Source organism: Culex pipiens, chromosome 1 (genome assembly GCF_016801865.2).
Source record: "Culex pipiens pallens isolate TS chromosome 1, TS_CPP_V2, whole genome shotgun sequence".
Classification (NCBI taxonomy): Eukaryota; Metazoa; Arthropoda; class Insecta; order Diptera; family Culicidae; genus Culex; species Culex pipiens.
Window position 1 is genome coordinate 59,725,260 of NC_068937.1, and position 22,632 is coordinate 59,747,891.

The following is a 22,632-nucleotide window of genomic DNA, read 5'->3' on the forward strand; positions in this document are numbered from 1 at the left end:
GTACTAAACCTTAACCAAATGCGCTCAAAATTTCAGGCCATATTGCTACAGTTCTGGGGTCATATTGCTACAAAATTCCGGGCGAGGCGTTCGAATTCGAACACTTCGATGCCAACATTTCAAAAAGCATCATGTACACACCATCCTTTTTGAGAAAAACGCATTTGAATGTTGAGCATTTCCGTAGTAACATTTCAATAGGGCGAATCTGCGTGTGTAAACAAGCAGTCTATCCCTTTTGCTCAAGTGACAGTTCACGTCAAGTAAGGCAGGGATAGACTGCTTGTTTACAAACGCAGATACGCCCTATTGAACTGTTACTGCCAAGGTTACTGCGGATTTATTTTCAATTCCCATTTTAATATAAAAGCAAAATAAGATGTTCTAATGATAACATTGCTTTTATTGATACTTGAACATCCAAATTTAATAAAACATTATTTCCGTAATTTTATTTGAGAAAAACAAACATAACTTCTTATGAAATCACCAACGTCTATATCACTCTGCTGTCATTGAGGGGGACGCTTTGTTATGATTCGTTTTTATTCGCCGAATGTACATGGCGCTTTTTTCGTCACGAGGTTCATGTAGTCTTTTGTTTGACAGGTTGACAGGGCTATATAAACAGGGACTGCTGATGGCAGAGATTTTGTTTATGTTGTTTTATTTAAAATCATGATTAAACAGACTTTACTGAAGTAACTTTTGCTCATTTTTGGTGAAGAGGTAGCTTATTAGGAGTATTTTCAGAATATGCAATAACCCAGAAAGTGTCAAAATGTACATGATGCCTTTTGAAATGTTACCGTCGACTTTTGTGAGCTTCAAATTTGGACTCATGTGAGCTTCAAATTTGGCCCGCCACTCAAAAATTTTGAGCACCCCTGATCTATAGTATATATACAATTCCTATTTCTTGTTAACAAAAGCTATGTGCCCTTTTGGAATGTTAGGCTCCATCCCCGTAAAAAAAATGACAGTTCTCGATCTGACGACACACCCTGCGAAATCGGGTAATCAAATCAACCCAGGGAGTAGACGACCTGTCAAACTCCATACAGTGAGAGCCTACCTCTAATCTTTTGGTACTTTGACATGTTTTGGTACTTTGACAAGTTTTAGTGTCATTTTTGGTACTGATGAATTGCCCCAATATCGCACAACTTACTTTTCATTCGAGTAATATGTCAATTATCAATCATACCTATTTAGAGAAATTTAACTATCAAGTGGTTTTCAATTACTTTTAATCCTCGTTTTTTCAATGAAAAAAACAGAATTACAGTTTTGGATATTTTTATTTAATTTTTATTTATTCCGCCGCCGATCCGCTGACCTCACGATGCTTAGTTAACCCAGTGAAGTTTCAAACTGCTGCTGCAAAAAAGTAAACGCTGCTCCGTTTCCGCTGGAAGCCTCGCGCGGCCAAGAGTAAACTGTTTTGCGTCCCAACGTTCCGGGTTAACGGATCGAGAAGAAACGGGTCGAGTTGATGCGACTGCTCAACAAATATTTATCTGGTGTCTCGCGCTGGTATGGTCATCCGATCGCGCGAGGAGGACGAAGCCGAGAAGGCGAAGGTTCAGTAGACTAATGAGGAGGGGATCCGGAAGAGCATCTATTCTAGAACGGTTGATGACAAACAAGACGCGGACCAGGACCGGCAGGGATAGATCGAGACTAGCGGCCGATTGGAGAAGGGATCTGGGCAAAACTTTATTTATTTTAATAGATATATAAAAACGTTGAACTTTGAAATCTTTCCTGGGAAATGGTGCTGGTTGAAGTCCTGCTTTACGTGGCAGCAGCTGCTGATCCGGCTGATGTGTGAGTCCTAGGTTCTTCAGCTGCTGAAACCGCAAACATAATTCTCCGGCAAACATCCGGCGGCACACCTTTGTAGACGTGTGTCCCGTGCGAATCTGTTCAGGAAGGCTTGCGGATCTGACGAGCGGGAGGGTTTGATCGAGCGTGTTACACCGACGATCCGAGGGCCGGGACCGAATGCCCCGCAGAAGTTGGTTGTTGTGCTTTGGGTTGACCTCTACATGGCAATTCCGGAACAGCGTTTCGTTCATCGCAAGCGCCGTTTCGATAAACTCCTTTGAGCAGAACTGGATGCAGCTAAGATGTCCATCAGCCACACCGTGGATTTCGTTGCACAGATTTGTGACACGGGTGTTTGATCCAAATCCGGAACTGCACCAGGGGGGAATTTATATTTTATGAAAAGATATATAATACTGCTCTCTTAATACCTACCTTGCCCGGATGGAATTTGATCGCAGGATAATTTGGTAAGAATTATTCAAACGATTCGAAATAATTTTGCTCCTTTTGCTTTTTTGCTGTTTATATACAAACACCCATTGTTTATAAACACACGACGCCATATTGGAAATTATGTGCGGTAGGCTGAAATCCCCATCTGTCATCCCCCTGAAACAACCAACCAGTTATGGCATATCTTGGCATATCTACAATCACTTTTGTGGGAACCTACTTCAGGTTCCCAGGGACTCTCCTGCTTGGCCATTATTCCGGTCACCGGCGTGCTATTCGCGGCCTCTCGTGCCCGCGTGCTCTCACTGTCGCAGTCTGTTCTTGACAACTTGTCAAGATGTTGGCGCTTTAGGTGAGCACCACAACTTTACTTAAAAAATTGCACTTAGCTTAAACATTTTAATCAATGGAAATGAATCTGATCTTCCACAAGGGAAAAGTAATTAAATTGGGTCCCAAAATGAAGCTTAGATTGCTGATATTATTGTTTACAGCGATAAACAATAATATCAGCACGACCACAAAAAGTTTAAAAATTAACCTCGCGGTCCTTCTTGACAGAATAGAGTTATCTAGGCCCGAGCTCATGCACACTAGCACCCCATTTGTTTTGCTGGCGGGTACAAAATTTAACCTCAATCTTTTTCGTGTACGTACACGCAATACATGCGCACGTAGATAACTCTATAGCTCCTACTTGACAGCTCGTTCCAAGGGGACCATACACTGAAACTAAAATCATGATTGATTCTATATGAAAACCGCACATATACGATACGTATCCAGGTTTTTAAGCGAAGATGGCGTTCGAATGGTGAACGCCCGAAATGTCAAAATCGCGCAGTAGCACCAACATTAGAAAAAAAATGCGGCTGTCATGCCATGGCACCACGCATGGCACACTTTTTTTGTAATGTTGGTACCACTGCGTGATTTTGACATTTCAGGCGTTCACCATTCGAACGCCATTTTCGCTTAAAAAGCTGGATACGATAGCCTGTTAGTATATAAGCGGTATATGCACTTCGGAAGGAACCGGTCAAGAAAAAAATCAAATGGGCAGCAGCGGCAGCTAAAGCAAGCCAGAGAGGGTGAAGAAAAGCCCCAAGAAATCGCTCCCTCTCCTTTGTTCTGCTGTTCGTAAAGCTGTTTCTTGACCCCTTTCCTTCCGGTGTATGCACTCCGGAAGGAATCGGTCAAGAAAAATTTCAAATGGGTACACTGAAAATACGCCACCCTTTTTTTCCAAGTGCCCAAACACTTGAATGATTCAATTAATCCGCATCTTAGATCTAATTTGTTTGTGTTTAAATTTCAATCCAATCCATTATTAAATTCAAGTGTTTTGGCGATTGACTTTTTGGTATTTTTTGACACCTTATTTTCATTTGGGTGGCTCAAAATTTTCAAGTGTTTTGCTCATGAATTTTCCCCACTGTGCTGAACTATTCAAAGTAATGAGCAAAACACTTGAAATTAATCTTGTTTTGATTTGAAATCCAGTTTCGCGACAGCTTCGTCGGAATTTGCTTCGTTTCCTCATTTGAAAGTTTTGGAGGTCCGGTGTGTTCGTTTTTCGCAGACCGCTTGAGTTCGCTGCCGCCATGTTCCAGTCCAGAAAATTGCCTGCCCGGTTTGTGACCGCGAAGATGAGCATCACTATAAGGCTGTGTCCTCGGGCTCGGGCTCCGTATAGCCAGCGGAAGGGCTTGGTCTCCCGGCCAGTAGCCAACTTTGATGATAAAGTTCCTTTCCGGACCCATTTGGTGAGTGGGGAGAGATTTTTTTTTGGGTTTTGTTTTGATTTTTGGATGTATTTTGTATGATTCACAGGAAGGATGCGAAAGAGCTGCAGATGCCGTACCAGGTAGGCGGTGCCAGTGATAAACAAGATTTGGATGCATTCAACTCAGGGGCCATGATATGCGTCATTCGACTGGTCAAGGCACAGTTTGATTCGAACCACCGCGGTTCTGCATCAACAAGAAGATTCCCCATGGGGCCTCCATCTCCGCCGGTACCGGTGCTTCACTCGCCGACGCTGAGAAACCTCCCAGGAAGCAGTGGTGGCAAACAAACCGATCCCGACCAGGAAGGAAAAAAATAACAAAATTTTTACACGCCAGGTTGATAGAAAATAAAAAACATTTCATTTCGCAACATCTTCCTTACATAAAAACAAATCGAAATCCATTTCTATTACATGCAAACATGCATTGATTAAAGAAAGAAAAGCCATTTTAAACCAATAAATATAATATAGTATTTCATGTGACACAACACGTCAAATTCAAGTGTTTTGCTATTGAATTGACAGCTAATTTTGTTGCCCAAAATTCAAGTGTTTTGCGATTGGTTTTTAAGTGCACTGTATAGCAGGGTCAGATCAAGGGTAGAACACTTGATTTAAAAGGGTCATTTTTGTTCAGTGTTGGATCCAAAATAAAACGTAACAAACATCAGAAACAGAACTAAAGCTGATTAATATTTAACCAATCGTTTTAAAGAACTTTTGAGAGCCGGCAAGGTTGGTTTCAGTTTCAGTGTTGCAAGCTCAAAACATAAATACGTTGCCAGTGCCGATTTATTTTGCATCAACTAACCTGTAAAACTGTAGAACTGATTTTTTTACGGGGCCAGCCTTTTTCCCACCTTTTCAAACCACCTTGGCGTCAGAATTCAAACGGCGCCGTTTTTTGCGTCAGCTGTCAGCCCAAGCAGCAGCTCATTCATTCCTCAGCCTACTTTGTTCAATCCGAAGCTCTCGCGCGTGGGGCTGCAATCCAAATTCGCTGAAAATCGTAAATTTTAGCGTGAAATCGCGTGTGCTAGCGAATTTTGTAACTTCCGTCGCTAACTCAGCAAGATAGTGCGTGCTTTTCCAGTGTCGGGTAGTTAAAATTCGTCAAATTTCGGTGGTTAAAATCGAGTTAAAAGTTTTCCCGCCACTCGAGCCAGCAGGGCGCGTAAACATTTTTCATCTGGTGGTCGTGTGTGTGTATGTGTCGGTGTGTTTGTGTGTGCGTGCGTGCGCCAAGCTTGGGTGTAAAGTAGTGACTGACCAAGCAAGCCCATCAAAGTAGGCTGCTGCAGACGCAAACGGTAGTGGAAGACGGAACGGCAGCAGCAAAATGCCTCTGCTTCGCCGGAAGTTGTTCGAAAAGGTCACCGAGCCGGAACGGCTCCGGGATGGGGACGAGGTTTTTTACTGCGAGACGACCAACGAAATTTTCAGCAACTATGAGTGAGTATTGTGGGAGTGGGCAAGGTGGTGAAATTTTGCTGTTTGAAGATTTTTCTTCTGTTCTTTTGGTGGAGGGCGGAGGCACGGGGCGGAATCCCACCCTACAGCAGTAGCGCAGACATTACTCGATTAAATTTTCAAAAGGTCCTATCTGCATAGGAAACCCATGAGGGATAGGTTGTTTTGAAAATTTAATCTAGATTAAATTTTTCCATGGCTTGCTTGGGGGAGGGTTCGCATAAACAAACTGTTCTGATTTTTCGATTGAAGTTTTTGGGTTTTGTTTTTGGAGCGGATTTTACTTTAATTTCACTGTCCTTCTCTCTAGGGACTATTTTCACCGTGTTATGCTCATCTCGTCGATTGTGTGGAGCTGTTCAATAACGGGAAAGCCCAACCTAACGTACGCGGAGGCGCTCGAATCGGAGAAGCAAGCCCGGCGCCTTCTGCGAACATTCCCGGCGGCCGTCAAGGGGCCGTTCCTGATGGTGGCTTCCAAGACGAAGCGCAGCTCGTTCAACGAAATGTTGGAAGACGTGTTTGGCTTCATCAAAGATCACTTCTTTGAGCAGGAAATTGTGGACGCGATGGAGCCGAGTGGCCGGAAGTACCGCGAGGCCACCATTGTGGAAGTAATCGCGCCAAAGTACGTTCTTTTATCTTTTCTCTATTTAAAACTTTTTTATTTAACAAACTGCTTTTTTCAGCACCAAATCCAGCCCCGTGAAGGCGGAAAAAATTCGTTACCGAGTGCAGTCCGACGACGGTAACAAGCCCAAGGAGTGGACAGTTCTTGCGGAAAACCTGAAGCGCGATCGTAGCGCCACGACACGAGACAAATGCAAGCTTTTCCTGAAGCAGCACGTTGAGCAGGTAGCGGGCGTACTGAAGATCAAGGAAGCGTCGTTCAAAAAGTTCGTCACTGATGAGAAACTCAAAGAGCAGCAAGTATTCTTCGGTAAACCGCCCGACTTTGAACAGTCCAAGCGGCTCAAGCAGGCTGAGGAGAAGAAAAATCGCCTGGAGCAGGAGAAGAAGAATCCCTCGCCGCCAAAACCGGGAAGTGGCAAGAAGCGCGGACCGAAACCAGGACAGAAGAGGGACGACAAACAACAGAGCATCTCGAAATATCTCAACAAGTCCACCGAAGATGGCGTAAAACCGGACAAAAAGGCAGCAAACAACAAAGACTCCAAGGACTTGAAGGAGGAGATGGAGCGGTTACGCAAGGAAAAGGAAGAGAAGGAAGCGCAGGAGAAGAAGCGGTTGGAGGAACAGAAGGCTGTTATAAACGAGCAGGTGCTGGTTGCCCTGAAGAAGTACAATCGTGTTGGTGAAGATCAAGAGCTGATTGACCATAAAGTTATTCCCAAGGCAAAGCCAGTTAAGACCCTGATTGGAACGCGCCATTTTAGCGATTTTATGTACGTCCTGGAGTTTGTGACATCCTTCTCCGAGCTGCTTTCAATCAAAGACAAATTTGCCAACGGCCTCACGATGGACCTGCTGGAGCGAGCGCTACTGCTGAAAGAGGTCAACGGCCCGCTAAGTGACATCTTCCAAGTCCTTCTCAGCACCATCTTTTCGCACCAAATTGAGGAGGAAAACGAAGTGGCCGTTCGGTACGACCCGTCCGGCGACGTCGGAACACGCAAAGCTTACACTTCAGTACTTAAGCAGGCCACCAAAGCGGCCGTCTGGTGCGAGACACACTACTGCACCAAACTAAGCGAACTGCCGATGGATTCCACCACTGTTTCCGAGCTGCTTCGACTGCACTTCCTTTCGTCCGGAGCGCTAATCGAAGAAAAGGGTTCCAAATGGCGGTACGCAATGCGCGGCGGATACCACAGCTGTGACGACCCGGGAATGCAGCTGGTGCTCGACTATCCGCACATCTTCCGTGCGCTCAAATCACACACGGTTTTCGCGATGCCAGTTGGCGACATTTTAAAGATCTTAAAGTGTCTCATCGACCAACTGTTGACGTACAGCAGCGTCCGCGAACTCGTTGAAGAACGGCTGGAGAAGGCTCGCGTAGCGCGGCAGCAGTACAACACTGTGAACGTGGCCAAGCGCAAGCGAGAGGCACGCGTCGTCTCGGAAAAGTGGGACATGAAGAACGACATCAAGAAGAAGGTCACGGCTCACGAAGGTACGGTCGAGCAAAAGCTTGCGCTGCGAAAAGAGTTGGAGGAGAAAATGGCCCAGGACGTGGTTAAAATGGACGCCGAAGCCGAGCGGGACGTCAAGGTTCTGCAGAAAGACATTGACAAGTTCAAGGAGAGCTTCTTTGACTATCAAATCTACCTGGGGACAGACCGCGCGCATCGCAGCTATTGGCTGTTCGAGTCGCTGCCGGGATTGTTTGTCGAGCACGATCGTACCTTTTCCGGGAAGTGTGCCGACGAGCCAATGCTCAATATTCCGGAACTGGCCGTTTGTCCAGAGGATCGGCGTAAAAAGTTCATCTCGCAGGTCATTAGCAACAGCGACAAGCTGACTGGTGAAAAGGAGCTCAAGGTTATTCACGATGACATCGCGATCAGTAAACTGATGCTGAATGGTTGTGCCAAGCTCAAGGCAAGCAAACCCGCCATCAACGGTACGACCGCCGATGGGGATCCTTTGGCGATGACGGATTTGGTAACGCCGACGAACGAAGAGTTGATGATGTGCACGGCGAACCCAAAGGCTTGTCCAATCCACACGGACAACTTCCCGGGCACAGTTCGTTGGGGTTATTACAACACTGAAGAGGAGATAAACGCGCTTATCGAAAGTTTGAACCCACGTGGAACGCGTGAGAAGGCGCTCCGAGAAAATCTGGAAAGCGAAAAGGAGCTTATCCTGACGCACATTTCGGGCTGTCCCGTTGAAAAACTTTCGGCCGAAGCAAACGAGCAAGAAACGATTCTCGCAGGGATCGTCAACAAGTCTAGCAGAAAGTACGACGCGCCCAACTTTAACCACGAGCCCGGTACGGATCCGAATCTGATCCTGGAGACGTCCCTGCGGGAGAACGTGCTCGAGCTGGAGTCGAAAATCACGGTCGGCTATTTGGGCTCGATGAAGGTTTCCGACCGGGACGAGTGGCGTAACGCGCTGGAACAGTTTGAGTACAAACAGCTGTCGGAACCACTCCGATGGGGACCGAATCGGGTGATGGCGCTGAAAGACCCGAAGGATGAACAGCAAGACCAGGATCAGGACGACGAGGGAATGGAGGACGACGCGTCAGACATCGATTGTGATAAGCTGTTGTCGCATGAAAAAGACCCGGGTTACAATCTGCCAGACACGATGATCATCGAGTCGGAAGATTCCAGCGACGAGGCGATCCTGTTGCACGATTCGGTCACGCTGCACGATAAAGTCCACGGTCTAGCAAAGGCCTTACTTCAGATCGAACAGTGCGTCGATTCCAAATTTTTGATCTATCCGTTTGGACCTAAGAAGAACATCAAGGACAAGGCCAACATTACGAAGCAAACCTACAAGGGCCAGAAGAATCTCGCCAGCTGGGAAGAATCGCTGATGCGGGCGACCAATTTTTCGCAAATTTTCCTGCACTACAACGTGCTGTACGACGCAATCCAATGGTCGCGTTCGGCGGAAAAGATCGCCTGTATGATTTGCCGTCGCAAGGGAGATCCGTCCCAGACGCTGCTGTGCGACGACTGTAACCGAGCCTGCCACATGTACTGCCTCAAGCCAAAGCTGAAACAGGTTCCCGAAGGAGACTGGTTCTGCCAACGTTGCCGTCCCGAGGATTACACCAAGAAGAAGCAAACCAAGAAGCGAAAGGTGTTTGAGGAAGAAGAACCGGAGGAGGAGGAAGAAGTGCTGGACGAAACGATCGCCGACGATGACAACAGCGACGGCGATGATGATTCAGACGGTGAGGAAGAGATCGTCTGCAAAAAGTGCAAATCCGGAGGCGCCACCGCAATTTGCCACACCTGCGGAACCGGCTACCACCCGGAGTGCACCAAATCGCTGGATCGCACACCAAAGAAGCGATGGAACTGCGACAAATGCAGCAAGAGTTCATCCAAAGCGGAAAAGAAAAAGAAAGCCAAGGAAAGTAGCAAAAAGTCCAAGAAGCGCACGGTTCCGGTTCGGTTAGCTGTGGCGCGCATCGCATTTGACAGCGACGATGAGGACGTGGCAGACGAGCAGGATGAGGAAGACATGGAAGTGGCGGAGGAAGAGATCGATACTTCGAGAACCAACGGAAACTCTTCGCGAAGACGAAGCTCCAAACGGCAAGCCTCGGAGGAAGCCAGTGACGATGATGAGTCGCTCGCGTCGAAAGCCAAGCGCAGTCGTCGATCAACCTCGAAACGGTCCACGCTAACGAACGGTCATCACGCCGAGGAAGAGCTGGAAACGTCCCGCAACAAGTCGTCCCGGCGTTCGACGGCCAACAATGTGAGCGTAAGCGCAGATGAGGTCGAACCGGCTCGCCGTGGAAGACGTACCGGCGAGGACATGCCGCTAAACAACATTGCCCTGTACACGCTGCTCGAGGACGTGCTCAAGCACGAGGATTCGTGGCCCTTCCGGAGACCTGTTTCGACAAAGGAGGTGCCCGATTATTACGACATTATCAAGAACCCGATGGATTTTGCAAAGATCAAGTCTAAACTGAACATGGGCGAGTACACGATCAACGAGCAGATGATGAACGACGTGCAGCTGGTGTTCCGCAACTGCGACTTGTACAACACGGACGAAACGGAGATTTACACGTAAGTTTTACCGCACGTAATTCAAACGTCAACCCAACCCCTAACCAATCTATTCTCAAACCAAACAGGGCCGGTAAAAGCCTGGAACAGTTTGTGCTGCAACGGACGGCCGAACTCGGACTGCCCTTTAAGCCCAGTGACATGCTGAAGAACAGCGGCAAGAGCGGAAAATCGTCGGCGACGACGCCCGCCGTGATGAACGGAAACTCACCCAAGGCAGCGACATCCCAAGAGGGCAGTGCCAGCAAGCGGAGGTCGATTCGCAAGTAAATAGTAAGTAAGTAGAGATGTCTAGATGTTGAGCAAGCGGTTAAGTTATTCATTTTGATTCCGTCATTTAAAAAAATTGCACAGACACATTTTAAACAAATACAATTACGAACCAATTCGCTGGCTGGAAATTACTCACGAGTATTCTTGTATTATGTTTGCGCTGGCAGAACAAGCGATTGCAGTGCGCGCGGCTCCTAGGAACATAAGTTAAGCTGTTACAGAGCAGCATTACTCAGTAAGGAAAGGTAGTGAATGTAACAAGACAAACACTTTTTTTTTAAATAGCGATAAATAGGACTGGCATAACAAAGAGGGGCGGTGCCCTCTTCGGTCAAGCTCGAATCACATCATCCGCGTGAGCTTGGGCGGCGCTAAGCAGTAGGACACATTTTTCCGTTACATTTATCTATCTCATTTTTAATCAAATACAGTTTAGACGCTACAAGCCGGAAATGGGTTTCTGTTGAGGAGAAAATATGAGAAATCCATCCTAACACAAATGCACTCATTAATATGCCAATATTATCTCTGGTTGACGATTATCGTTACCTTAATATTTATTAATAATATCGAGGAAAGAAGAGCGCCGAAGTATGACAGTATGACACTAATAAAAAAATTCTGCGTGGAAACACGCGTTGGTGGTAGCGGTACCAAAGCCGAATAAGGACATCACGTAGAGAAAGCCTATGACACGGTGTGGCAGGAAGCTATTGTCCACAAGCTGGTAGTAGCCAACTTCCCACTGTATATTGTCAAAATCTAAGCCCAACGCTGTTCAACATCTTCAATGCTGATGTACTGATGATTGAAGGAGCGTCGTATGCGTTCTTTGCTGACGATGCTGGCTTCTTTGCAACAGACAACGTTATCCGAAAATCGTCACAATCAAACTTTAAGCTGCTCAAAACCGTCTGGAGGAGTTTCAACAAAAGTGGAGCATTAAAAGATTAAAATCAACCTTTCCAAGTCGCAAGCCATCTTCTTTACGTGCCGAAGAGCGCCCAAGAACCTGCGGCTTACTTCCCCATCCGACGGAAGCCGTGATCAGTCAAATCTCGTCTCGGATAATGTCACTGGGACCGTCCGGGATCGAACCCAGTTCAAATGGGGTGAGAGCAACCACGCTAACCCCTACACCACATTCTGTAAACTGATTCTTCTTTTACTCGATAGTAGGGGCAGGGGGGCAGAATGGCCCGCCTAAGTAGAATGCGTCAAAACCATAGAAAAACAATTACAAATAACTTACAAATTATTTTATGAATCCAGTGTAGTAGGCTTATGCTTCGGAATGTTCCCTTGAATGTTGAATACTTGATTGATACAATTTTTTTTACATAAAACTATTTTGAGCCACTTAAAAAAAATGTTTTTTCGACTACTTTTCCAGGGTGAGGGGCAGAATGGGCCACCTTACAAAACTAGCCATTTCGTCTAATACAACTTTGAAGGGTGATATGAAATGAATCAAGGGACCTTTCCAACATAGTTTCCATAAATAAAATGAAAATAGTCACTTAACAAAACAAACATTATTGAAAATAGTGTAACTATGTCGAAATAAGACTTATTTTTACAAATAAGCATCAAAACATCAACTAATGTTGCATTAAACGTGATTTGTGAAGCTACCAGGAGTAAAATAATCCATTGAATTTAAATTCCATAACTTATGATTGTTTTTATAAGGCAGGATAGGGCAGGATATAGGTGCCCCCAAGTGGATTTTGATTTAACACTTCCACCACCAAGCCTCTAAGTGATTTGAAGGTTGCGTTGTTGTTTGATTACCTTCATTAAAACGTCGTTTTCGGTGTGGTGATGTTATTTGACGTCTTTTTATAAGAACCTTGCCTTATAGTTGCCGGTAACCGTGGTGTAGGGGTAAGCGTGATTGCCTCTCACCCAGTCGACCTGGGTTCGATCCCAGATGGTCTTAGGTGCTCATGAGATTACAACAAAAACAAAGCCTCAAAAATGGCCATAACTCAACAAGCACCGATTTTATGGATTAAATCCCAATTGAAACTTCTAAGCCGGCAACAATCAAATTTATATTTGAGATTCGAGCTCAGTACAACTAGGGAATCATGCCCTGAAATACTTGCAAAATTTACAATTTTTTTAACATAATTTTAAACCATTTTTTCCTAAATATATTTTTTGGGACCAATAAAAGAACTATAATGGAGATTTTACGGCGACCATTTATTGTAGCAAAAAATGTTTCTTCTTCAGACAAAGGAGACCAGATCTTTCGGTTCCGGATGTTTGTTTATTTTGCCAGTGAAGATAACATCTCGCACATCAAATTAAGAACAGTTTCCAAGTTGACCTCATCTCTCATAAGCCTAAAACTAATGGTTTCCCCAGCATCTCCGCCATCGTTTAATGGTGCTCCTCGTGTTCCTTGCGCTTGGATTCGGCCCACTTGGCCACGTTTCCGGGCGAGTTGGCTAAAAGATTAAACAAAATTCAAAGTTAGTTCCGATCGACTCGATTGCCATTTTATGCTATCGGTACTCACCCAGTTTGCTGATCTTGTAGAACAGCGGGATGGACAGACCGAATGCGACAAAGTAGTAGCGCCAGATCCACTGGTTCTTGAAGTAGTGCTGGATCGGGAACTGTGCCAGCTGGGCGGAGAAGGTGTACGGGAACTTCATCGGGCGCGGCGTCGGCTCAGACATCTTGATCTGCTTGATTTCCGTGGAACGGTTACGCTGCAACTGTTGCAAAATAAGACCGATTATTTACCGAAGAACGCGAATACAAATTCCGTCGGATTATGTAATTTTTTTGCAGCAACGGCGGCGGCAACTCGACTTACTTCTCAAGGGACACGGGCGAGAATCGATGCGTTCACGGGGCAAAGAAAATGAAGGAAACGTCGCCCGATGACAGATAGAAATGACAGAAAGATTTCGAAAATGTGGTTGAAGCTTCGAAGTTCGAATCGTAGAACAGTTTGTTGCATGGGCGGACTTGTCCGGTTGATTTAAAAAAAAAAGATTTATGAGAGAGGACTTTAAATTGATTATTGTTCTGATAACGTTGAATTATCGTTTTGATAAACTTTACGTATCGAAACGACAATCTTCTTTATCATTTTGATAAATAACATTATTGCTAGATTTTTTTTCCGTATGCACGTTTTTGCCTGTCATTTGAAACATAAACAAACAAACCAAAATGAGTGAGGAAACGAACAAGTTTCTTTAAAGACGTTGTACCCGGAGGATTTGGCCAGCTTACAAAATAAAGGTCGTCTGCCGGTCGAGTCCAACTGTGTGTAAAGATCAACGTGCTTAAAGAAGTTGAGGAACCACCGTCCCTCTCTTCCTACTGTCGTGGTTTCACCGCAACTGAAGAGACGCACCCATGCTGGCCACAGAACCACAGAATCTGGCACCCAGGAAGAAGAGGCTGGCTGACGTTGCCAATGGAACCGGTGAAGGATAGTGTCAGATTTGCGCTGAATTTCAATAGGTGAGTTTTAAAATAAAAGTTGGATTTCTAATTGGTCGTGCTAAACGTGCTTCTTTTCAGTTGCGTGTTTCCTGAACCAAACCCTACCAGAAATCAGGACACCGTCAAGCCGCTTTTCGACGTCTTCGTCCTTGTAACAAAACGCACCCTGTATCGAAAGAATCCTCCAAGGTGGAGTTTCGACCCGATGGCCCACCACGGATGCACATCTACAACCTGGAGAGTCCAAACCTCTGTCACAAACGGCAGCAACTGATGGACCATTCACCGAGTAGGATTATCTTCTTATGGTATTACAATTTTGTAACAAAATAAAGTTTAAAAAGCAGCATCTATTTTGTTTGGTTTTATTTTATATACGAAGAACTAGCAGTGGAAGGAAGATAAATAACATTTTCAATTTGATAAAATACTTTATCTTTTCTATAAACTCATTTATCAAAATGATAAATATTTTTGTCGAAATGATAAATTTTGCTTTTGACGTTTCTCAAATGACGTTTATAAAGCGATAATATATTTTGTCAAATTGATAAACATTGTTTATCAAACTGATAAGAAAAGTTATCAAATTTGATAAAATAAATTATTGGTTGCCAACCGATAATTTAATTTATCGAAATGATGGCAGAAACTTATCGAATTGATAATTCTTTTTTCTGCGTGTTGACTAAAACTAAAAAATGTATCTTAAAATCTTTAATCGACGTTGTCAAAAGTTTTAGCAAGTTTTTGTATTGTTCATTAAAAGATGTATTTTTGGAATGGAATTGTAAATTTTATTATATATTTCTAGAGTTTTTTTTGCCTTCCTCACCTTACTAAGGAAAGGCTTTAAAATCACTCGAATAATGATCTTATTAATTTGATCTTGTAGACCCACCTTCACGTATACATATCGACTCAGAATCATATTTTGAGCAAATGTCTGTGTGGATGTGGTGGGTGGACAAAAAAATTGTCACTCGATTATCTCCGGACTGGATGAACGGATTTTGACCGTATTAATCTCATTCGATCCATCTTGGGGTCCCATAGGTCTCTATTTAAAATCAGAAAGTTTAGTTAAGTACTTCAAAAGTTATGCTAAAAAAAAAACGATTTTGGCGTATGTCTGGAAGATTGTAAAAGGGTGGTTTTTGCAAGAAAACCTACCATGTTATACATTTTCATAAAGGTATTAAAAAGACCTTTCCAATGAGCCCAAAACATTGAACATCTGACAAACCTTTCAAAAGTTATTAGCACTTAAGTGTTATTTATACACTTTTTGGAGGCCGGATCTCATCGTTAGTTAGATAATCCTTTATAGACCTTTCAAATGAGCCTAAAACATCAAGGATCTGACACCCTTTCAAAAGTTATTAACACTTAAGTGTTATTTATACACTTTTTAGAGGTCGGATTTCAGATATTGCGATAGAAATATTGTTTGAATCTTCCATGCGAACTATCGTTGGATAGGTTTTTTATCAGACCTTGCGGATTAGCCAGAAATATTGACGGTCAGCGAACCCTATCAAAAGAAATGAGTAATAAAGTTGATTAGTTAAACATGTTAAGGGGGAATCACAGACAAACAGACGTGACTCTCCATACAAATTATTTTTGAAATCCATCGTCCTTCATCAAACCACCAAATCACGGCGACGCCAGCGCTGCCTGGTGAGCTTATGCCGAAGCGCAGCCCAAACACACCAATACAAACCCATTACTGTCATGTGTCATGTCAGTGTATACGTGAGACAATCAAGCCTTAACGATCGTAAACATCAACAGCTGTTTCGAAATAATTTTGTTGTTGCTGATCATCAGTAACAAAATCAAAATAAATAAATCAAGACCGACGGCCGAAAATGACGGTGGGTCGGTTCCACCGTCGGTTCCGTTTCCATTGGCAGAACCTAATGAGGCAAATCATGCGGCAGCACCTGCAGCGATGCAAGACAACACAATGACAGAGACCACACCACTGGTCATCCCCGTTGCTTGCATGTTCCGTCTAAGATTCCTCCTCCACCGAAAACATGAACCATTACACCTGACACCATCATCAACAAGATATCCCGGTCACGAAAACACCAGTAGTGGCCGCCGGAATAGGAAAATCCAATTCAAAACTAACGGAATTGATCCCCACGATGGGCGTTTGGAAACATCTGCGGGTAACGTGTCCACGGCGCAATTAAGTTGCCAGCCAACAAAACCAAAAGGGCCGAATGAGACGAAAAAAGTCACGAAGAGTGGCGCTCACGATCGACGCAATATCGTCAAAATGCCAAAAGGACGACCAGCAGCAGCAATCTGAGCAGCAGTCCACGAAGGATAAGCAGGTTGCTCCGAAGGAGATGACTCCACCACAGGATCCGGCTTTCTCCACAGTAGCGGGCGCCTCAGCAGCAGCCTCGACTTCGGCAGGCAGTGGAGCAGGTCTATCTGGTTAATAGTGGGGTAAAAGGTATGCCCTCGCTAGTCAGCCGCTCATCTGACTCTGGCCGAAACTTCCCCAAATTTGACCCGCAAAGTCTGGATAGTGGATCACCGTTGGAATTTCTGAATTTCATAATAATTTTTTTGTTTTCATTTGCTGCCTCACACGTGCTCACGCTCAACTTAAAAACAAAAAAAAACACGCATCACACACACTGAGAAAAGACGGGCGAGCTGTCACGACAGCAGCGCCATCAGCGCCGGGTGAGTGGATGCCGAAACAAAATTGAATTTGAATTAACCGTTTTTAGAGGACGATGGTTCGGCACTCGAGTGTCCCGTCTGTTTGTCTGTGGGGGAATGTTGCTATTTTTACTGAATGTATTGACTTTATGAGTGTGAGGAAGGCACCATCCACCTAAAGGTTAATTAAGTAACGTTTTTGCCTTCCTCACTTTACTGAGGAAAGGCTATAAAATCACTCAGAAAACGAACTTCTTAGTTTTACCTCATAGACCCACCTTCATGTATACATATCGACTCAGAATCAAATTCTGAGCAAATGTCTGTGTGTGTTGTGGGATGTTGATCAAAAAAATTTGCTCTGGATTATCTCGGCACTGGCTGAACCGATTTGGACCGTTTTGGTCTTATTCGATCCGTCTTGGGATCCCATAAGTCGCTATTGAAAATTATAAAGTTTAGTTAAGTACTTCAAAAGTTATGCTAAAAAAACGATTTTAGCAAAAGTCCGGAAGATTGTAAAAAGGGTGTTTTTTGAAAGAAAATCCGTCATGCTATACATTTTTAGAAAGGTAATAAAGAGACCTTTCCAACGCGTTAAAAACATCTAAGATCTGACAACCCTATCAAAAGTTATAAGCATTTGACATAAAAAAAGCATTTGACAGTGTTTGGCATAAAGGTTTGATTGCGAAATTGAAAAGGTTTAATTTTCCGATTTATATCGTGAAAATTATTCAAAATTATTTGACGGGTCGTACTCTGCAGGTATGTTATCAGAACAGCAAATCTGATCAACTACCTGTACGTGCTGGCGTCCCTCAAGGAAGCATTTTGGGTCCAATTTTATACAATATTTTTACTTCTGACTTGCCTGATTTGCCCCCAGGATGTCAGAAATCACTTTTTGCTGATGATACAAGCATCTCCGCCAAATGTAGAAGCCTTCGTGTCATCACAAGAAGATTACAAAAAAGCTTGGATATTTTCAATTCTTATTTGAAAGAATGGAAAATTACTCCAAATGCTGCAAAAACTCAACTTATTATTTTCCCTCACAAACCAAGGGCTGATTTTCTTAAACCAAAAAGTCATCACATTATAAAGATGAATGAGGTAAATTTAAAGTGGGAGGATCAAGTGAAATATCTTGGACTTGCTTTTGACAAAAACCTTACTTACAAGGATCACATTGAAAGTATCCAGGTTAAATGTAACAAATATATTAAATATTTGTATCCACTTATAAACAGGAATTCTAGACTTTGTCTCAAGAATAAACTGTTAATTTATAAACAAATTTTCAGACCTGCCATGCTTTTTGCTGTGCCGATCTGGACAAGCTGTTGCTTAACCAGAAAGAAAAAACTTCAGAGGATTCCGAACAAAATTCTGAAAATGATTCTGAAACTTCCTCCCTGGTTCAGCACCAGTGAACTTCATCAATTAGCCGAAGTTGACACTTTGGATGTTATGTCCAATATGATAATTGATGCATTTCGACAAAAATCATTGCAGTCTTCAGCTGCATTGATCCGCTCTTTATATAGTTTATAAGTTAGTTTTAAGGTATCCCTTTTCCCTTTTGTACATGTAGGACCTCCTACATTTAAAACCACTGAATAGTGAAAGCTACAATATTTCATGCATAAATGGAAGTTGCTAGTATTTAAAATTGAGGTGAAAAGTCATCAATTGTGATTGGACACTCAATAATATTTTAACTGAATAAATGTACATGGAAAAGAAAAACTGAATAAATATAAACTAAAAAAAAAAATTGTTACAAGTTCTTTTCCTTTACCCAAGTAACCATCCTGCACTAAAAGAAATCATTAATAGGCTGTAAACCAGCATTCCACAGCTAATCTGCATTAAAACAGCTAATCTTAGAGCAAATCAGCTCTAAAGCAACTGCTCTAGCATATGCTGAAATGCAGCTCATTTAATGCTGCTACCAGCAACACTGCCTAATTTTTTCCCATTAAACTGGCAACACAGTTGAGATGTGAAAGAGAAAGAATGATGAAAACCAAAACAATATATCTCTGGCTCGCTCATCCCTCACGAAAACCAACCAGCTGAGGAAAAACGGAACGGCTGTCGGTCGCAGATTAAATCAAATTTCGATATTTTGCACGATTAATTTTATGTTCAATGATGTGAAATTGCGGCGAGAATTGCGGTGTAACCAAGGTCGGAAAAAGGGAACCATCACTTCTGCTGGACAGATTTCTTAGACTTAGAGGATGGAAGTTGGCATTTTTGGGGGCCAGTTTGGTATCAAATGCAATTGCGTTTAAACAGCAATTGCCGATGTTTAACTTGGGATTCCACCGTAAAACCACAATTTCACACACCACAAAGATTGCTTTCAAATAATTTCAAATGATTCTCCGTTGAGAGTTGGGCATGCTGTTCTCGGGTTGCAAAAACACCGTTGATTAATCTGTCTAAGTCCGTCGTTTCGCTTCCTTTTTATGATCAAATAGTCTCGAGAAAAAGTTAGCACATTTCAGTACGAAATGCAACTTACATATACTTCTGAAACTGCGCCCGAATCCCACCGCTTATTTAGGCATGATGGCAAGCGTGCATGATTCGATCAACGAAAAACATCAACAACCCGTGACTGGCATCAAGTCTCCAACACCAAGCTTTTCATCAAATAAATTGTTCCCCCCCTCTCAGCCATTTCCTCCCATCAAGCTGTGTCGGTAAAGAAGTAAACAAACCGAAAATAGAACTGGGGTAGGAGGACGAGAGAGAAAGAGATGACAACATTTTTGCATCTCATTTTTTTTTGACGTTTTGCAGGGCCGGATCAAGAACAGTAGGGGCCTAGCTCTAAAACAGAAATATAAAGTCCAAATTCAGCTGCAAATCAGCTGTAAAAGCGCTTTTCCAGCAATTTCCAAAACAATTCGGCTGTTATTAACTGCAGGAAAAGCGCTGTTAGTGCTGAACAATTACTACTTTTAGTGCTGATTAGTTACTTGGGTAGTTTTCAAATTATCTATAGTTAGACCTTTAGCCAAAGTTAAATTTCCAGCAACACCGAATGATCTCAGACCAATTTCCATTTTACCAACATTATCGAAGGCATGTGAGAATCTTCTTAAGGATCAAATAGTACAATACTTAACATTCAAAAAGCTTATAACCCCTTTTCAATCTGGTTTCCGGGAACATCACAGTACATCTTCAACCGTTATTAAAGTTTGTCAGGACATAAATAAAGCTTTAGACAGTAACATGGCAACAATACTTGTCCTTATAGATTTCACGAAAGCTTTTGATCTGATTGACCATAACATTTTTGTAGCTAAACTGAAAAAGCAATATAATTTCTCAGCAGAAGCTTGTAATTTGTTTAAGAGTTATTTAGGAGGAAGACATCGACTGGTTGAAATCAATGGAAGTCGATCACAATTTAGACAAAACGAACGAGGTGTTCCACAAGGATCCGTTGGAGGTCCCTTAGCCTTTACAATGTCAATTAATGATCTCCCAAGACATGTTCGTTATTGCAGTATACAATCTTTTGCCGATGACACCCAAGTTTATTTATCTTGTCCTATTTCAGAACTTCCTCACTATATTTCTTTGCTAAACGCTGATCTTTTATCCATTTTAAATTTTTGTCGCAATAATGGTCTAGTACTTGGGGGGAGGTGTCCACGTGCTTCCATCCCGCCAGTCCATATGTATAGCCTTAGTGTTGTGTTTGCTGTATTCGATATTTTGTGAACCACACCGTATGCTGTACTCGACAGATATGGACTGGTTCCCGGCCGGGCTGATGGGTCTCGCAGCTGGCTAGTTGAACGTACCTGTTAGAACATCAAATCATGATGTTTTATCCTTTTGTTTCCTTATAGTAACAGTAGCATAGTTAGTTCAGCAAGGGAAGCAATAGTTTGATCCGTTCAGCTGTTCAAGCAATTGCTTTCGATTCAAACTTGTGCTGAACATTGTTGAACTACCTAGACTACTGTTCAAAGGAAACAAACACGAGGGTACAAAGGGATAAGCTCCCCCCGGATGGGGCTAAATTGTGGAACGCTCCCAGTGAGTTTTACTGAGCTGCTTTGGACATTTTAGGTAATAGTTGTACAAAAAAATAGTTAAAGCTCGGTATTAATTCACTGGGAGGTCGTGTGCAAATTCCCGTGCTTGTGAAGTTCTGTTTCTGTGTCACTGTTGTGTTAGCTTGTAACATGTTCGACATTACACTACAAACCAGCAGTGATTAGTTATGCGGAATTCTTCAAGTGCGGGAACACGACGAAAATTAGACGACCCGAAGAAATAGTGAAAGTGATAGTGAAAGCTAACTAAATAAAGTGTCAATAAATAATCGTGAAGTGAAAATATTATTATAAATATATTTAATATTATATTACACTTTATATCTGTGTAAAACTCATTATCAGAATCTAATGTTTTCTTGTGTTCTCTTTTGTTCTTTTCGTTTCAAACTGAATGAGCGAGCATCTGACTTGCTACACAGCTGCAGGACAAGTTAACATCAGCTGTGATCAATACCACACCGACTGACGAGGTTTGCTACCAAGCTTGGTGTCCACGGCTATATGTCCAACCGAGAGACCTCCAAGGTCGCAGGGAAGTATTAATTAGTATCGCCTTTTTATTTTTGACCATTTTGTTAATACAAATTCCTTTGCAGATACAAACCACTTTAAAAGTATGCCTCGTGGCCTGCTTTGATGTTTTGCTTATTCTATCCGCTTTCTACCCCCAATGTGTCCTGCACTGGGGGTGCCTGGGGTAACTTCGAGTTGACCTGGGCCGCCCGAGGAATTATGTCGTAGGTGGCTCGTGTACAGGTTCACTCACCTCTCCTCGCGGCCAGGTTTTCCGTAGGTCTACACTCGAACATGCAACATGGGACAGCATGAATCTTCAGCTGAAGCCGGACGAATGTATTCCGAAATTACAGAATTACAGAATTACAGAATAATGGTCTAGTACTTAACGCATCTAAAACAAAAGCCATAATTTTTACACGTCCTAATTCTGATCTACCTGTATTACCGCCCATTACAATAGACAACGATATAATTGAAATAGTTGATAAAGTAAACAATCTTGGAATAGTTATGAACAAACACCTAACCTGGAACGATCATGTATCTTTTATTATTAGGAAGCTTTATACAACTTTACGAATTTTAAACCAACATAGAAACACTTTATCAATTGATACTAAAACAAAACTAGTAAAAACTCTTCTTTTACCTCACTTTATTTACGGTAATGTAATTTTCTCTCATTTGTCAGCAGAAACTGAACGTCATTTAAAAGTTTGTTTCAATAGTTGTATTAGATTCATTTACAATTTACGCAGATATGACCATGTTTCTCAATATCAGTCGTCAATTCTTGGCATACCTTTACAAAAATATTTTCATTTGCAGCTCCTTGTTTTTTTAGTTTAAACTTATTAAATTCAAAGAGCCAACTTATCTATATGAAGAACTTTCCTTTAGTAGATCACAACGTACACATAACATTCTCATTCCAACTCATCATACTAATTATCTGGGGAATTCATTCGTAGTCCGTGGCGCACGCCTGTGGAACGCTTTGCCTCATCGTCTGAAAAATCTTACTTCTATTAGTGATTTCAAGCAACAGTGTAGGGAATATTTAAGGAACACTTGATAGAAACAGTTTCTTGACCAGTTTATTTTCTCACCTAAATTCTTCTTGTTGAAGTCATTTTCATTTGTTTTTAGGTTAAGTTGTTTCTCTTTGTATATACAATGATCATTTCATGTACTCTATCCTAATTTTTAGTTAGTTTTAAGTTTTTTTTTTTGTTTTGTAGTTTTATCATATTCGAACTAAATGATGTCTCTGTATACGATAAAAGGCTTGCCCTTA

At 42.7% G+C, this 22,632-nt stretch overlaps 3 protein-coding genes and 1 long non-coding RNA gene across 6 annotated transcripts; 2 read left to right on the plus strand and 2 right to left on the minus strand.

The window, feature by feature from the left end:
- Positions 1–1,282: 1,282 nt before the first annotated feature.
- Positions 1,283–2,510, minus strand: LOC120425021 (uncharacterized). Its single transcript, XR_005606462.2, has 2 exons — positions 2,266–2,510; positions 1,283–2,202 (listed from the first exon to the last, which is right to left on the minus strand). It is a non-coding gene; the product is annotated as an uncharacterized LOC120425021 (long non-coding RNA).
- Positions 2,511–3,494: 984 nt separating this feature from the next.
- LOC120425010 (puff-specific protein Bx42-like) lies at positions 3,495–4,903 on the plus strand. Its single transcript, XM_039589381.2, has 2 exons — positions 3,495–4,052; positions 4,120–4,903. Exons 1-2 carry the CDS (start codon positions 4,024–4,026, stop codon positions 4,391–4,393), a joined length of 303 nt encoding a protein of 100 aa, XP_039445315.1. The 5' UTR covers positions 3,495–4,023; the 3' UTR covers positions 4,394–4,903.
- A 158-nt stretch (positions 4,904–5,061) lies between these two features.
- LOC120425006 (bromodomain adjacent to zinc finger domain protein 1A) lies at positions 5,062–11,002 on the plus strand. 2 transcript variants are annotated; one of them, XM_039589378.2, is made up of 5 exons: positions 5,062–5,530; positions 5,859–6,176; positions 6,238–10,284; positions 10,353–10,561; positions 10,639–11,002. In XM_039589378.2, exons 1-4 carry the CDS (start codon positions 5,418–5,420, stop codon positions 10,552–10,554), a joined length of 4,680 nt encoding a protein of 1,559 aa, XP_039445312.1. In that variant the 5' UTR covers positions 5,062–5,417; the 3' UTR covers positions 10,555–10,561; positions 10,639–11,002. The 2 variants fall into 2 exon arrangements, with proteins under 2 accessions (XP_039445312.1, XP_039445311.1); XM_039589377.2 differs by having other exon boundaries at positions 10,353–11,002.
- A 1,745-nt stretch (positions 11,003–12,747) lies between these two features.
- On the minus strand, positions 12,748–13,530 carry LOC120425011 (uncharacterized). 2 transcript variants are annotated; one of them, XM_039589383.2, is made up of 3 exons: positions 13,391–13,530; positions 13,088–13,289; positions 12,748–13,016 (listed from the first exon to the last, which is right to left on the minus strand). In XM_039589383.2, exons 2-3 carry the CDS (start codon positions 13,248–13,250, stop codon positions 12,949–12,951), a joined length of 231 nt encoding a protein of 76 aa, XP_039445317.1. In that variant the 5' UTR covers positions 13,251–13,289; positions 13,391–13,530; the 3' UTR covers positions 12,748–12,948. The 2 variants fall into 2 exon arrangements, with proteins under 2 accessions (XP_039445317.1, XP_052562209.1); XM_052706249.1 differs by lacking the exon at positions 13,391–13,530 and having other exon boundaries at positions 13,088–13,384.
- Positions 13,531–22,632: the final 9,102 nt, after the last annotated feature.